Source organism: Schistocerca cancellata, chromosome 4 (genome assembly GCF_023864275.1).
Source record: "Schistocerca cancellata isolate TAMUIC-IGC-003103 chromosome 4, iqSchCanc2.1, whole genome shotgun sequence".
Classification (NCBI taxonomy): Eukaryota; Metazoa; Arthropoda; class Insecta; order Orthoptera; family Acrididae; genus Schistocerca; species Schistocerca cancellata.
In genome coordinates this window covers 527,050,652-527,067,555 of record NC_064629.1, presented here as the reverse complement: position 1 = coordinate 527,067,555, position 16,904 = coordinate 527,050,652, and the positions used below count along the sequence as shown (strand labels likewise).

At 39.4% G+C, this 16,904-nt stretch overlaps 1 protein-coding gene across 1 annotated transcript in view; it reads right to left on the bottom strand.

The window, feature by feature from the left end:
- The window catches only part of LOC126183490 (dedicator of cytokinesis protein 7), a 266,895-nt gene that overhangs the window by 89,433 nt on the left and 160,558 nt on the right, over positions 1 to 16,904 (bottom strand). Inside the window, exons 24-25 of the mRNA XM_049925523.1 lie at positions 12,967 to 13,100; positions 8,439 to 8,615 (exon numbers count right to left, since the gene is read on the bottom strand). Of these exons, the coding sequence (XP_049781480.1) occupies positions 8,439 to 8,615; positions 12,967 to 13,100 (311 nt within the window). The remainder of the gene's footprint in view (positions 1 to 8,438; positions 8,616 to 12,966; positions 13,101 to 16,904) is intronic.

The following is a 16,904-nucleotide window of genomic DNA, read 5'->3' as shown; positions in this document are numbered from 1 at the left end:
GATGACATGTACCAAAATCTACTGTATATTTTTTTCAGAATAAGATACAGAGCTCTCATTTATGGTGTTCCCTGCAGTAAATTAAAGTGAGATAAAATGACTTGTCATATGTGAGATCTGTTACCCATTTCAGTTACTATTGTATCTCATACTTTGAAGCTCTCTAGCATACACAGTTTCACTCCACCCTTCAGTTGGCAGAAACTGGCAAAAATCAGAATCCTTCAGTCAAATAGCATATTTTCTTCAGCACCCACTTGCCAACTTTTGGTACCCTACAATACCGTTGCAAGCAAAGTGCAGCAAAAAATCTATTGTTGAATATAAGTTAGCTGTGTAGGCAGAAGCTGTGTGAACCATGCACACTGATGACACACAATCCGAGTGGTGCCTATCTAGCAGTAGTCACTACATCATTATGATACTTAGACGCAATGACACTGTCACAACAACACACATTTACAGCCTCAGGTTGAGAGGAAGGCTTCTTCTCATAGGCAGAAGACAGGAACATGAGAAGTACAAGAACTCATGTATCTCTCCCGGTTAATTATTAAATCATTTTCCTGTTTGTTTATTCCTTTTTGGTTAGTTTTTGCCCCCCCCCCCCCCCCTTTCCCACCTGTGCCACTGGTGGGGCCCTTCCTCGCCATGGTCTCAGTACGGTCCTGGGTATACCACAGAAAGTCCTAAACATAACTGAAGACTGTATGATGGCTACAAACATTGTGTACTCCACAAGGGAAATCTTACAGTCAATAGAGACAAAAACTGAAGTCGGGCAGGGACATATTTTGTCACCAACACATTTTCTACTTGTCCCTGACTCAGCTACAAGAAGATTAACAGCAGGCACGAGAAGAGGAATCCAATGGGGAATCCATGAATGTCTGTAGGATTTGGACTTCACAGACTGTTCACTCAATGGCTGACAATATGAAACATGATTTAAATTCTCTAAAAAAAGAACCATGAACCATGGACCTTGCCGTTGGTGGGGAGGCTTGCGTGCCTCAGCGATACAGATGGCCGTACCGTAGGTGCAACCACAACGGAGGGGTATCTGTTGAGAGGCCAGACAAACATGTGGTTCCTGAAGAGGGGCAGCAGCCTTTTCAGTAGTTGCAGGGGCAACAGTCTGGATGATTGACTCATCTGGCCTTGTAACATTAACCAAAACGGCCTTGCTGTGCTGGTACTGCGAACGGCTGAAAGCAAGGGGAAACTACGGCCGTAATTTTTCCCGAGGACATGCAGCTCTACTGTATGATTAAATGATGATGGCGTCCTCTTGGGTAAAATATTCCGGAGGTAAAATAGTCCCCCATTCGGATCTCCGGGTGGGGACTACTCAGGAGGACGTTGTTATCAGGAGAAAGAAAACTGGCATTCTACGGATCGGAGCGTGGAATGTCAGATCCCTTAATCGGGCAGGTAGGTTAGAAAATTTAAAAAGGGAAATGGATAGGTTAAAGTTAGATATAGTGGGAATGAGTGAAGTTCGGTGGCAGGAGGAACAAGACTTTTGGTCAGGTAATTACAGGGTTATAAATACAAAATCAAGTAGGGGTAATGCAGGAGTAGGTTTAATAATGAATAAAAAAATAGGAGTGCGGGTTAGCTACTACAAACAGCATAGTGAACGCATTATTGTGGCCAAGATAGACACAAAGCCCATGCCTACTACAGTAGTACAAGTTTATATGCCAACTACCTCTGCAGATGATGAAGAAATAGATGAAATGTATGACGAGATAAAAGAAATTATTCAGGTAGTGAAGGGAGACGAAAATTTAATAGTCATGGGTGACTGGAATTCGTCAGTAGGAAAAGGGAGAGAAGGAAACATAGTAGGTGAATATGGATTGGGGGGAAGGATTGAAAGAGGAAGCCGCCTTGTAGAATTTTGCACAGAGCATAACTTAATCATAGCCAACACTTGGTTCAAGAACCATAAAAGAAGGTTGTATACCTGGAAGAATCCTGGAGATACTAAAAGGTATCAGATAGATTATATAATGGTAAGACAGAGATTTAGGAACCAGGTTTTAAATTGTAAGACATTTCCTGGGGCAGATGTGGATTCTGACCACAATCTATTGGTTATGAACTGCAGATTGAAACTGAAGAAACTGCAAAAAGGTGGGAATTTAAGGAGATGGGACCTGGATAAACTGAAAGAACCAGAGGTTGTACAGAGTTTCAGGGAGAGCATAAGGGAACAATTGACAGGAATGGGGGAAAGAAATACAGTAGAAGAAGAATGGGTAGCTCTGAGGGATGAAGTAGTGAAGGCAGCAGAGGATCAAGTAGGTAAAAAGACGAGGGCTAATAGAAATCCTTGGGTAACAGAAGAAATATTTAATTTAATTGATGAAAGGAGGAAATATAAAAATGCAGTAAATGAAGCAGGCAAAAAGGAATACAAACGTCTCAAGAATGATATCGACAGGAAGTGCAAAATGGCTAAGCAGGGATGGCTAGAGGACAAATGTAAGGATGTAGAGGCTTGTCTCACTAGGGGTAAGATAGATACTGCCTACAGGAAAATTAAAGAGACCTTTGGAGAGAAGAGAACCACTTGTATGAATATCAAGAGCTCAGATGGCAACCCAGTTCTAAGCAAAGAAGGGAAGGCAGAAAGGTGGAAGGAGTATATAGAGGGTTTATACAAGGGCGATGTACTTGAGGACAATATTATGGAAATGGAAGAGGATGTAGATGAAGACGAAATGGGAGATAAGATACTGCGTGAAGAGTTTGACAGAGCACTGAAAGACCTGAGTCGAAACAAGGCCCCAGGAGTAGACAACATTCCATTTGAACTACTGATTGCCTCGGGAGAGCCAGTCATGAAAAAACTCTACCATCTAGTGAGCACGATGTATGAGACAGGCGAAATACCCTCAGACTTCAAGAAGAATATAATAATTCCAATCCCAAAGAAAGCAGGTGTTGACAGATGTGAAAATTACCGAACTATCAGTTTAATAAGTCACAGCTGCAAAATTCTAACGCGAATTCTTTACAGACGAATGGAAAAACTGGTAGAAGGCGACCTCGGGGAAGATCAGTTTGGATTCCGTAGAAATGTTGGAACACGTGAGGCAATACTGACCTTACGACTTATCTTAGAAGAAAGATTAAGAAAAGGCAAACCTACGTTTCTAGCATTTGTAGACTTAGAGAAAGCTTTTGACAATGTTAACTGGAATACTCTCTTTCAAATTCTGAAGGTGGCAGGGGTAAAATACAGGGAGCGAAAGGCTATTTACAGTTTGTACAGAAACCAGATGGCAGTTATAAGAGTCGAGGGGCATGAAAGGGAAGCAGTGGTTGGGAAAGGAGTAAGACAGGGTTGTAGCCTCTCCCCGATGTTATTCAATCTGTATATTGAGCAAGCAGTAAAGGAAACAAAAGAAAAATTCGGAGTAGGTATTAAAATTCATGGAGAAGAAGTAAAAACTTTGAGGTTCGCCGATGACATTGTAATTCTGTCAGAGACAGCAAAGGAGTTGGAAGAGCAGTTGAACGGGATGGACAGTGTCTTGAAAGGAGGATATAAGATGAACATCAACAAAAGCAAAACGAGGATAATGGAATGTAGTCAAATTAAGTCGGGTGATGCTGAGGGAATTAGATTAGGAAATGAGACACTTAAAGTAGTAAAGGAGTTTTGCTATTTAGGGAGTAAAATAACCGATGATGGTCGAAGTAGAGAGGATATAAAATGTAGATTGGCAATGGCAAGGAAAGCGTTTCTCAAGAAGAGGAATTTGTTAACATCAAGTATAGATTTAAGTGTCAGGAAGTCGTTTCTGAAAGTATTTGTATGGAGTGTAGCCATGTATGGAAGTGAAATATGGACGATAACTAGTTTGGACAAGAAGAGAATAGAAGCTTTCGAAATGTGGTGCTACAGAAGAATGCTGAAGATAAGGTGGGTAGATCACATAACTAATGAGGAGGTATTGAATAGGATTGGGGAGAAGAGAAGTTTGTGGCACAACTTGACTAGAAGAAGGGATCGTTTGGTAGGACATGTTTTGAGGCATCAAGGGATCACAAATTTAGCATTGGAGGGCAGTGTGGAGGGTAAAAATCGTAGAGGGAGACCAAGAGATGAATACACTAAGCAGATTCAGAAGGATGTAGGTTGCAGTAGGTACTGGGAGATGAAGAAGCTTGCACAGGATAGAGTAGCATGGAGAGCTGCATCAAACCAGTCTCAGGACTGAAGACCACAACAACAACAACAAAAAAAAGAAGCAGAGCTTACTGGCCTCATGATAAATATACATAAAACACAGGAAATGAGAGTAAATTCTGGGAACATGGAAGAGCTTCTGTTTACAGGGGAGCAGGAGGTGGAGACTGTGAACTCATTCCTGTACCCAGATAGCGTGGTGACTTAAGGTGGTCTAGCTGGAGAAGATGTGAAGAAACACAAAAAGAAATTATGTCTTCATACAATTATATACAATATGGTGAAACAGAATCATCACATAAAAACAAAAATTTATATCTTTAATAGAAATGTGAAGGCTGACCTCCCGTATGCCAGTGAAATTTGGGCCATACTCAGAATAGACCATCATCACAGTTACAGAGTTTCATACATAGGTGTCTCTGGCACATCGCGAATACCTGGTAACTAGAAAAACCAAGTAACAAGGAGTTCTGGAGAAAAACTAACCAGATACACATAGAACAGTGGTTTCCAAAATTTTTGGGCCCATGGCACCCTTGACCTGAACATAAGCATTTGTGGCTCCTCTTGAATATGACATCTGACTCAAAGTGTGGGATGATTAAAAAAATAGTAATATGAATAGTAATTTCTTTATTAACTGTTGGCATGTCATATTTTAATCAACTTTTAATATTATTACATCTTATTCTTGTAACAAAATCAGTGGAAAGGATGAACTTACATCTTCATCATCAGTTTTTCAAAACTCGGTAAAAGACTGGAAACTGTGACTCACATCCCTTTCTCTACATTCATTCGCAAACTGTATTTTATGTTCATAACTGTCAATGCCAAAAAACCTACCTCATTTAAGTAGGGAGATATCAAAACCCTTGGGATCTTTTTACCTACTTGCACATACTCCTGCGTCACCAAGTACCAAAACACAAGCAGTGATGAGGAATGAACTTTGGTTTCAACGTGTAGTCTGAAGAAATAGCAATCAACTTCTCTTATTGTTCAGTGCTGATGGATGTTCTATACTGTAAGGGTCTTCGATCTAGTTATGTTGGACAACTTCTTCTGGAAAGTACTTCAGAAAGTAATAACTGACTTCAGTTAAATGATCCACAAACACAGACTACAGATCTTTCTTCAACTGAAAGTCATTGTCTTCTAAATCCATGCAAAGATCAAGCAAAACATAATGTATATGTGTATCATCAAACTTTTTCTTCCACAATAGCTGTTTACTTTTGACAGCTGAAATTTTATCCGACTGTTGAAAAATGTTAGTCTCATTAGCCTTTGGAGGAATTGTATCTTCTTTAGTGAAAGCTTTTTTTCCCCTCAGTGATTTCTTTTAACTTGTGGGGAAAGTATTCTCTTGGTTTGCTTACAGCAGTACCATGATTTGACTCAAAATGTCATCTCATTTTATTAGGAAGAATGCTTTCAGTAGCCAGTGCTTTGAAACAAATGATACGAGGGGCGTTTGAAAAGTCCCTGCAAAATCAGAGCGTTGGCACCGCTGGCACGTATCGAGGTCATGTTTAGTTAGTAGCATCTTTGGAAAGAATGCACACCAAGTTTCAGCCATATTGGTCTATTTCTTTGTGTTTGGCATTCGTGTGAATCAAGGGAGTCGAGTGATTGTCAAAAAATGGACGAAAAAGAATTTTGTGTGGTGATAAACATTACTTTATGAAAGGCAAAACGTCTCAGGAGACTAAAGAGAAGCTTGATAAACATTACGGCGACTCTGCACCTTCAATTAGAACAGTTTATAAGCGGTTTCAAAATTTTTGGAGTGGCCATATGGGCACAAGTGATGCTGAATGTTCTGGACACCCTGTGGAGGTTATGACTCCAGAAATCATTGATAAAATCCATGATGTGGTGATGGATGACAGAAGACTTAAGATGTGTGAGATGTTAGGGCTGTAGGCATCTCGAATGAATGGGTACACAATATTTTGCATAAACATTTGGACATGAGAAAGCTATCAGCAAGATGGGTTAACGATGGCTCACACTTGACCAAAATTGGAATCATGTGAAGTGTTGCAAGGATGGTTTCAGCTGTTCAGGAAGAATCCACAAGACTTCAAGCGTCGCTTCAACACTGTGGATGAAACATGGATATGTTACTATACTCCTAAGACCAAACAACAATCTAAAAAATGTGTTACCAAGGGAGAATCTGCACCAAAAGAGGTGAAGACCATTCCTTCGGCCAGAAAGGTTATGGCGACTATCTTCTGGGATTCGCAAGGGATAATCCTTATCGGCTATCTGGAAAGGGTAAAACTATTACAGGTGCATATTATTCATTGTTATTGGATCGTTTGAAAACTGAGCTGCAAGATAAACACCAGTGATTGGACCACAAAAAAAGTCCTTTTCCATCACGACAATGCAGCAGCACACACCTCAGCAGTTGTTGTTGCAAAATTATTCGAAATAGGATTCCAACTCATTTTACATCCCCTCTATTATCCAGACTCGGCTCCCTCGGACTACTATTTCTTAACCAATTTGAAGAAATGGCTCGCGGGACAAAGGTTTTATTCAAAGGAGGAGGTGATTGCAGCAACTAATAGCTATTTTGCAGACTTGGACAATTCCTATTATTCGGAAGAGATCAACAAATTAGATCAGGGTTGGATGAAGTGTATAAGTCTATAAGGACACTATGTCGATAAATAAAAAGGCTTACCCCAAACATGTAAGTAGTTTTTATTTTTGCACGGACTTTTCAAATGCCCTTTGCACACTGCAGTCGTTCTTTATTTTCAACAATAGTACATGTAAAACTGAAATTCAAGTAACTGCCGCCATACTTCCTGCATGTTTGTCTACTCACCTCTTTAGAACTGCATGATACATTTGAATTAATGCATTTTATATTTACACATAAAAATTTGTTCATGTTGACAGAGAAACAAAAATCACAGAATAATTAAAAAAAAAAACCTCTGCATTCAACAATGCTAATCTTCAAACTGATTATGGCTGAATAAAAACAAATGAGCCACACAGTGCAATTCGAGTGCCATCTGTAGAACACTGCCATGGTAAGAACACCTACTTGCCACCTGGCTAGATATCACTAGTAGCATACACACTGCTTCTTTATACAGAAAGCAAATAAACAAAATAATTATCTTTATGAAGCTTCCGCAATGTCACTATTATGAGGCCACAAGGCCACTGGGAGCCACAACACACAGTTTGAAAACCCCTGGAACAGAAGACCAGATATGTGAGAGAAAGTGGAGACAGATGGGGAACAAACTGATGAAGTCAGGTGGCAAAATTGAAAAGAAGACACTGGAATGGAATCCCCGGGTAACAAGGAAGAGAGGTGTGGTGTCACCGCCAGACACCACACTTGCTAGGTGGTAGCCTTTAAATCGGCTGCAGTACGTTAGTATATGTCGGACCTGCGTGTCGCCACTATCAGTGATTGCAGACCGAGTGCCGCCACATGGCAGGTCTAGAGAGACTTCCTAGCACTCGCCGCAGTTGTACAGCCGACTTTGCTAGTGATGGTTCACTGACAAAATACGCTCTCATTTGCCGAGACAATAGTTAGCATAGCCTTCAGCTACGTCATTTGCTACGACCTAGCAAGGCGCCATTACCAGTTACTATTGATGCTGTAAAACATGTACCGTCAAGAGCGATGTTCACCATTTATGGATTAAAGTTAAGTATTCCACAGCTACGTCCTTTTTTGCTAGTCTAATTTCCTTGACTTGTTCCAGACCTCACGCCAGCCTGCGTGAGCTAAAACGCATGCCTTTCGGCTTCCTCTCATACAGGGTTGGCTCTCTTGCCAATCCACAACAAGAGGTAGGCCTAGAGATACAAGGAAGAAGATGATGGGAGGAGAAGCAAGGAGAGTTGGAAAGAGTTGGTTGGAACTGACTGAAATGACCAAAGACAGAGATGGATGGAGAGTTCTCCTAGATGTTCTATACCCCTAAAGAGGCCTAAGAAAAGAAATCAAGTAACCTTTATTCACTTTATTGATTGCCTGCCTGCTTTTGTTTTTAAATGTCACACAAATATGCATTTATTTGTGATTATCTAACAGTTTCACATCTTTAATTCCACAAAAATAAAATATAATAGTTGCCCTGCTTGCACATGATGATCATTTTACAAACATTTATTGTGTTTCCTTAGTTCCTGTATTACATACATCTGAAACATTTTGTGAGTAAATCTTCAGCCTTACCTTATATTCAAAGCAAGAAATACAAATATTGAGCACTTCTAAGAGCTGATGCAGTCTCTGTGAAGGCAGCTCTGTCCACCAATGCTTCAAAACGGTTTTATCAACATTTTTTATTACCCACAGAAAGCAAATAAGAAGATTACGTGTTGTATCAGAACTCAAGCCACATTTCCAATTCTGAAAAAGAATGAGGATTAAAATGTAGACACTATGACAGGGGAAAGAGCTCAATGAACATCAACTGTATCATTTTCTTCACAGAAATAAAAGAATTGGACATGAAACTACTAAATAATGGTTTGAATCATACCAAAAATTTGATAAGTGAGAGTACAAGGTGCATACAACATTCAAAACAGTATCAATTTTAAAACACTGCTGGTAAACAAAAAATACTATGACACAATGGGACACAGTGTTAACAGAAAGTTAGGAACACTCAATTTTATCTCCATGCCACTGTCACCATGTGAATTACTGTGAGGGACTGATGCATAATTTTATGAGCAACGTATGTATAATGTCTAACCTCCAGGCCTTTTCTGTGGAGCTAAACCATCTTGGAAGCATCTCTTACTTAAATGGTTACTATGAGCAAAAAAGTGCCTTAATTTTACTTGAGGTTCAGTGCTAGATTTAATAAGGTCTTACCTGACAATCTCTGCCACACAAACACTGCTGCATCAATAACCACAACAGTTTTTATATTTGATTTTAGTTTTTTGATGAGCTAGTCAACATACCGTACTAGCACAGTTTCACAAACTATGGGTGTACAATTTCATTATGTGTACATTCCTGCTAGTACTTTGCCTCAGGAAGGGGTGCCATAAACTGGATATCGTGAATTTCAATCCCTGTGCAGATGCTTCATACGAAGACGTGACATGAGTTGCTGTCACGTCTTCGTATGAAGCATTTGCACAGGGATTGGATTTCACAATATCCAGTTTTATGGTGCTATACGATAAGTTCATTGATTTGAAAAAAAAGCATATAGGGCCTGAAGATGGCAAAATGAATTGCCGAAACTGGTTGCTTTCAGAATAAAACAAAATATCTTAAAGTGTACGACTGTTGGTAAAGTTTATTGACATTGAAAAGTACATACCAGCCAATGTCCCCTACTTGTAATGGAGCAACAGAGATTAAAAAGTTTGATAATGAAATCAAGATCCTGCGCTGTTGGCAGGCGTTGATACACATCAACGGGGGCAATTGAAAATGTGTGCCCTGACCGGGTCTCGAACCAGGGATCTCCTGCTTACATGGCAGATGCTCTATCCATCTGAGCCACTGAGGGCACAGATGATAGTGCGAGTGCAGAGATTTATCCCTTGCATGCTCCCTGTGAGACCCACATTCCCAACTTAATGTCCATACACTACATTCATCTACATCTACATGATAACTCTGCAATTCACATTTAAGTGCTTGGCAGAGGGTTCATCGAACCACAATCACACTATCTCCCTACCATTCCACTCCCGAACAGCGCGTGGGAAAAACGAACACCTAAACCTTTCTGTTCGAGCTCTGATTTCTCTTATTTTATTTTGATGATCATTCCTACCTATGTAGGTTGGGCTCAACAAAATATTTTTGCATTCAGAAGAGAAAGTTGGTGACTGAAATTTCGTAAATAGATCTCGCCACAACGAAAAACGTCTTTGCTTTAATGACTTCCATCCCAACTCGCGTATCATATATGCAACACTCTCTCCCCTATTACACGATAATACAAAACGAGCTGCCCTTTTTTGCACCCTTTCGATGTCCTCGGTCAATCCCACCTGGTAAGGATCCCACACCGCGCAGCAATATTCTAACAGAGGACGAACGAGTGTAGTGTAAGCCGTCTCTTTAGTGGACTTGCTGCATCTTCTAAGTGTCCTGCCAATGAAAAGCAACCTTTCGCTCACCTTCCCCACAATATTAACTATGTGGTCTTTCCAACTGAAGTTGTTCGTAATTTTTACACCCAGGTACTTAGTTGAATTGACAGCCTTGAGAATTGTACTATTTATCGAGTAATCGAATTCCAACGGATTTCTTTTGTAACGCATGTGGATCACCTCACACTTTTCGTTATTTAGCGTCAACTGCCACCTGCCACACCATACAGCAATCTTTTCTAAATCGCTTTGCAACTGATACTGGTCTTCGGTTGACCTTACTAGACGGTAAATTACAGCATCATCTGCGAACAACCTAAGAGAACTGCTCAGATTGTCACCCAGGTCATTTATATAGATCAGGAACAGCAGAGGTCCCAGGACGCTTCCCTGGGGAACACCTGATATCACTTCAGTTTTACTCAATGATTTGCCATCTATTACTACGAACTGCAACCTTCCTGACAGGAAATCACGAATCCATTCGCACAACTGAGACGATACCCCATAGGCCCGCAGCTTGATTAGAAGTCGCTTGTGAGGAACGGTGTCAAAAGCTTTCCGGAAATATAGAAATATGGAATCAACTTGAGATCCCCTGTCGATAGTGCCCATTACTTTGTGCGAATAAAGAGCTAGCTGCGTTGCACAAGAACGATGTTTCCTGAAACCATGCTGATTACGTATCAATAGATCGTTCCCCTCTAGGTGATTCATTATGTTTGAATACAGTATATGCTCCAAAACCCTACTGCAACATTCGTAGTGCCCCTGCCCACTACACTCATTATTCATGGCAGACAATCTGACCGAGTCTCTTAAGAGTTCGGGCAATGCGTGTGCATCCGCACAGGAGGAGGAGGTCATGGCCGGTTAGCCTGAACTATATATGGAGATGGTATTCGTTTTTTCGGACATGTCAGAAAGAACAGATACCATCTCCATATATTAAAAAGTTTACTTGTGCACATCCAGTGTGCACTCAGTATCCCCTTGACTGTCTTCAATACACTTATACTACACTGTAATTCTATGCTTTCTAATTTCTTGATAAACTCTATGATGCAGTAGTGTTAGTTATGAAGCTGAGTTGCTCCACTTCTCTGGCCACTTCTTACATATACTGAATTTATTTAGATGTAATATCCCTGCTGTTAAGACAGGTAGCCACTGGTGATTTAAATGTTAATTTTCTGCATAGATATATTGGAAACTCTAGGAAGCTGCAGAACATAGATTTTTTAAAATAATACTTAGGAGTAACTTTTTCTATGAACCCTGGACCAGATTAAATATGGTTTACAAATGTGATACATCTCAGAGAAGAAGGCTTAGTGGATCTTGTAACTGTTTTCATTAAATAATTTGATATTAATCTTGCCCCCCTCCCCCCCTTTAGGTGTTAATGTAAGAAAAATCATGTAATAAATCTACATACATACTCTGCAAACCGCCGAACAGTGCATGGCAGAGTCACTGTTGCAGTGGTTATTTATGTAGTTTCCTACAAACCTTCTATGAATGTGTTCTTTTGGAAGTTTTGATGATGGAGATGCCATTATGTTATGCAGTCTCCTTTAGTTAATTTACACACAGCTGACTTCTTGCATGTTATGGTCTCCATTAGTCAAGTGAAAAACTGAGATCTGATAATGGGACATTACAGACATTGTTCATACTTGTGATATCGCCAGTGTAATACTGAACTTCTGTCACCGTTTACACTTATCCCTTAAAAATTTCCCACTCAGCTCTGAAGTAAATGTATTCACCTCTTACAACGCCTTGTCCCTGGATTCTGTTGTTAACACATTTTCAAGTACTGCTTTCCAATTGCTGTAATTTTCTCTTCCACTATTTTTTTTTCTTCACATGTTATTCATTTTTTAATGAAAAGTCCTTGGTGGAATACAGATAATTTAAGAGTAAGGTCGGTCAGTCAGTCTCTCTCTCTCTCTCTCTCTCTCTCTCTCTCTCTCTCTCTCTCTCTCTCTCTCTCACTCTCAATACGCATGACTTAGATGACAAATTTATAGCTCCACAAAGTAAGATATGAAACAATATGGCAATTAAGAAGCAAACACAAAAGATAAATGACAAATGGGAATATATCAATATGATGTACAAGTGTCAGCAGCAAAACTAATGAGAACTTAAGAATGATTCATGAGAGTATAATTACAAAGAATCTTATGCGGTGGGCAGTCAATCAGAGCTTCAAAATCTGAGGGTGTTAACTTGGAATTTCTCACGTTATACATCTATGTTTTTGTACAGAGTAGTAGGCTCTGTTAACATTTTGCAGTCTAATTTTCACTTTTACTTGCCTCTGATTTTGTTCATCTATCAATACAACTAGAAATTTGAACTGTTCAATGTGTTCAAATTTATGTTTGCACAGTGTTACATGTAACTGGTGGTCTTGTTCATCTCTACATCTTTGACTCATCACCTGTTTGGTTTCTGATCATTTACTTTTAGATCAAGTTTGGATGCTGCTTCTTTGAATTCCATAAATAGCCATCTAATCTCTACTTCATTCTTTCCAATGAGCACTAAACATCTTTAGATGCTAATGTCTCCAACCAAATGAGGAAAACTTAGCATAGGATAGACTATGTACAGTACTTTACCTGTTGGCCTTGAGGATTATCAGGTCCAACTGACTTTGGAAACACTGTTGTACCAGCAATTGCCATTGCAATAGAATGATCAATACCATTTTGAGGTTCCATATTATCTGAGCCTGGTACCAGCAACATACGACCTGTAAATGTTATTCATACTTTATAAATTATTTATTCTCAAGAGAAACATAGAAAAAATTATGTAAGTATACAAAATAATAATTTTAATTTAAGAAAAAGTACAGTACTAAAACGATGCCACAACTGATATCTTTACAGTTACTCAATAACCTCTCTACTACCTGAAGCCCTGCAAAGAAGTAAGTTAAAAAAGATCAGCATAGGCTATCTTACGTGCCATGACTTCATTAATATTCTGGAAATGTACATCATCCAACTAACATCAATATTTTAGTGAAACTAAAATTCTCATTCTTATTATTTGATTTTTATGGCAAATGGTAGGCAATTACACAGTTACATTTATTGTTCTACATTTCTACTGGTTTCTGGCAGGATGCTAAATATGTAGAAAGCAAATTCAGCACAACAGTTGCACTCATCATGTAATACAAATATAAATTATACTGCCTTGTTGCAAAGAATAAAAATTTCATTAGAATAACTGTTTCCATTCAATTTATGGAAATATTCTGACATCAACTCTTCATGTTTTCGGTACAAATTTAAATCCTTCAAAATCTACATTTGTATCTACAACACATTTCTCATGAATTATTTGTGATCATATTTTGGGGTCAAGGCTTAAAGCATATCATTGATGTAGCTGGTAAAATATTCCTCTCAAATTCACTCATGATTTACCAAACTTGTGTGGTTTTGTTATTAGTCATGTTACTTTATATCAAGACATTATTTCTTTCGAACTTGGAGAAAATAATATACAAGGTCCTCACTGAAGCCTTGTGTAATCCCATTCACAGACAGCAACACTTGAAAAGAAAATAATTTATTTTAGACTGATTCCTCTGTATGTTGTTATAAGCATATGAACATAAATAAAGTGTAAGAAACCAAAATAAATTTTTCCTTCATGACACACTCATTCATTAACCTTCACAAAATTGTTTGTTTCTTCAGTGGCACACCACCTCACAAAATGTATCTTACTAGTTCAGTCCGAGTTGCCCCTCTTGCCACAAGCAGTGCTTAGAAATTTAAATGAAGGTCTGATTCCAGAATAGTGGAGTGCTATCAGGCACAAATCTCTCATTTTCATGGGTCTTTATCTATATGAAGCTGTGCAAAAAGTGACTGCAATATTATTTGGTATGTGATAAGTTATTTGAATGGTCACAAAATGCATTACTCGGGCTTGGAACTATTAAAAAAACTAGCACAAAGAAATGACAGAGGTGTGTTTTATTTCCCCTGTCACGAGAACAAATTTATCTGACAGTTAAAGAACAAAAATCCACACACTTGTTTTGCAGAAATTACAGATTCTGTAGTTCAACAAATGGTTTTAGTATATCTCTAATGAGGCTCATGTACATGAATTAACAACTAAATTTTAGGCACACATCCAGGAGCTATTCTGATCAAACATCACTCTAACAACTACACAGAGCTCACAGATACTGATTTATCACCTCACTCAATGGCTTTTCACATACGCTCAACATAATAGAAGTCGTGTAACCCAGGGACCTACACAAGCACTCTGCATTAACAGTGTTCCTCAAATTATTCGTACATGATTCAGAAGCAACAGTGTGGAGAATTATTATCCTGGTGACTGTACAAGTTGCATGCTAGGTGCTGTAGGCAAACAAATGTATGCAACTGATCAAAAACTGGTTCCTGAACTGCTTGTCAGTTGGTGATGATGGCAGACAAATGTTCAAGTTTTTATCCCATTTAAATACGCTTCTTGTCGGAATAGTGCCCTGTTGGCAAGCAGCTTGCACTTTCACTGGGGTGGATTGCAAGTCATCAGTTCGAACAACATTACTCTATGCTTCAAGTGTTCAAAGTTCTTGCACTCATACCAATCTCTGTGGCCTGTGATGTGCTTTGAGGGAAAGGTACACATGTGGGATGGTGGCTTCTACATCCCACAGGAAGGAAGTAGTCCTCCATATTACAGTCAGTGATTAGGTGCACTGTGGCCCACCTGTCTCCTGCTACAATGCACAACAGTCAATGGTGACCCCAGTAAGCAACCTGTTAGTGCCCAAAGCAGTTTACTTTCTTCACAAGGTACACTCTTAACATAGTTGCATGTGAAAAGCTCTGTGCCTTCATAGTAACATGCTCAGAGTAGTTAAAATCCAGCTATGATGACATTCACTGACACTTAGTCTCTTACTCAGCATATTTTTGATTGTCACACCAACTTCCAGTACAAAGTGACAACATCCAAGTCATGTGACATTTTGAGAAAGAAGAGCACTCTCTTCACCACCGCAGCTCCATCTAATCTGATTGCTTGTAAGTCACTAAGAGCGCAGTTTCCTTAGTGATTTCAAATTTAAAATAGGAAGCAATTAATTAAGCTATGACATACTTGGCTACTATTTAACTTAATCTATGAACTTACGATGTTTAAAAGCAAATACGAATAAAAATTCTCTCTCTCTCTCTCTCTCTTTGTTTACAGTTACAGAAACAAAGAAGTAACTTTTAACTGAAACCGTGTCAGAGCAGGCACAGTAAATGTAAGTCAAAACCACAAACAGTAGTTGTAAAATGACTGAGAAAGAGTGAAACAGAGCAAATGCTACTTTAGGAAATAGTTAAAAACTTTTAATATCAGGTAAATGCTGTCTACAGGAACAGACAAAAAATTGGTTTGATTTTAACACACAATTACATTCCTTTTGATACAAATTTTAGCCATTACATTAGTGGGCATTCAGTTTTGTTCTCAGTCTCTTATCTTGTTCCAAAGTTTGCATATACAACATTCTTGTTCATTCCTCATCTACCTACAGCATCCAGTCACATTAATATGACTATCACAAGCCTGAATAACCACCTTTTGCAGTGTGGACTGCTGCGAGACGTGCAGGAAGAGTGTCAGTGAGGTTCTGGAAAGTACTGACAGGGATGTGAAGCCACACTGATTCCTGACCTGTGGCCAGCTGCACTACGTTTCACAAGGATCATGGAGCGAACATCCGAACAAGGTGGTCCCCACAAGTTCTCAACTGGGTTCAGATCCGGGGAGTTTGGTGGCCAGAGGAGTACAGTAAACTCATCTTGGTGCTCTTTGAACCATGCAAAGAGTTTGGGCACAGATGTCAGTCAAGGCAGAAGCACAGAGGCATCCAGACTCTTTGCCTTTACAAATGTCTGCTTGTGTCTGTGTATGTGCAGATGGATATGTGTGTGTGAGCGCGAGTGTATACCTGTCCTTTTTCCCCCTAAGGTAAGTCTTTCCGCTCCCGGGATTGGAATGACTCCTTACCCTCTCCCTTAAAACCCACATCCTTTCGTCTTTCCCTCTCCTTCCCTCTTTCCTGACGAAGCAACCGTTGGTTCCGATTACATATTAATTTTATGCACAAGATGACCATATTCAATTAAGTCTGCAGGCTTTTGTGGCTGTTGCCATTGGAGGTGAAATCTTCTGGTTTTTAGGCCACATCATATTTGTTCTACGTGACTGATATTTTCAATCCCTCCGCTGGGATCTTCCTCAGGATATTGTCGTCTTCACGGTTAACTGGACACCACAAGGTTCAGCTAACTGCAAACATCACAAGACCCCAAAGAAGATCCCAGCAGATGGGTTTAAACATTGACATGTAGAAAAAATATACCACTCAACAAAAGTTTAGAATACTATTGTAAAATGTAGTCTGCAGTACCAGAGATCTCATTGACCTAGGCACTTCACTTCACTTCATGCATTATCCAGTTAGATACCATATACTGGATGGTCTTTACTATTGGCATGCTTTGTGGCATTTCCCTGT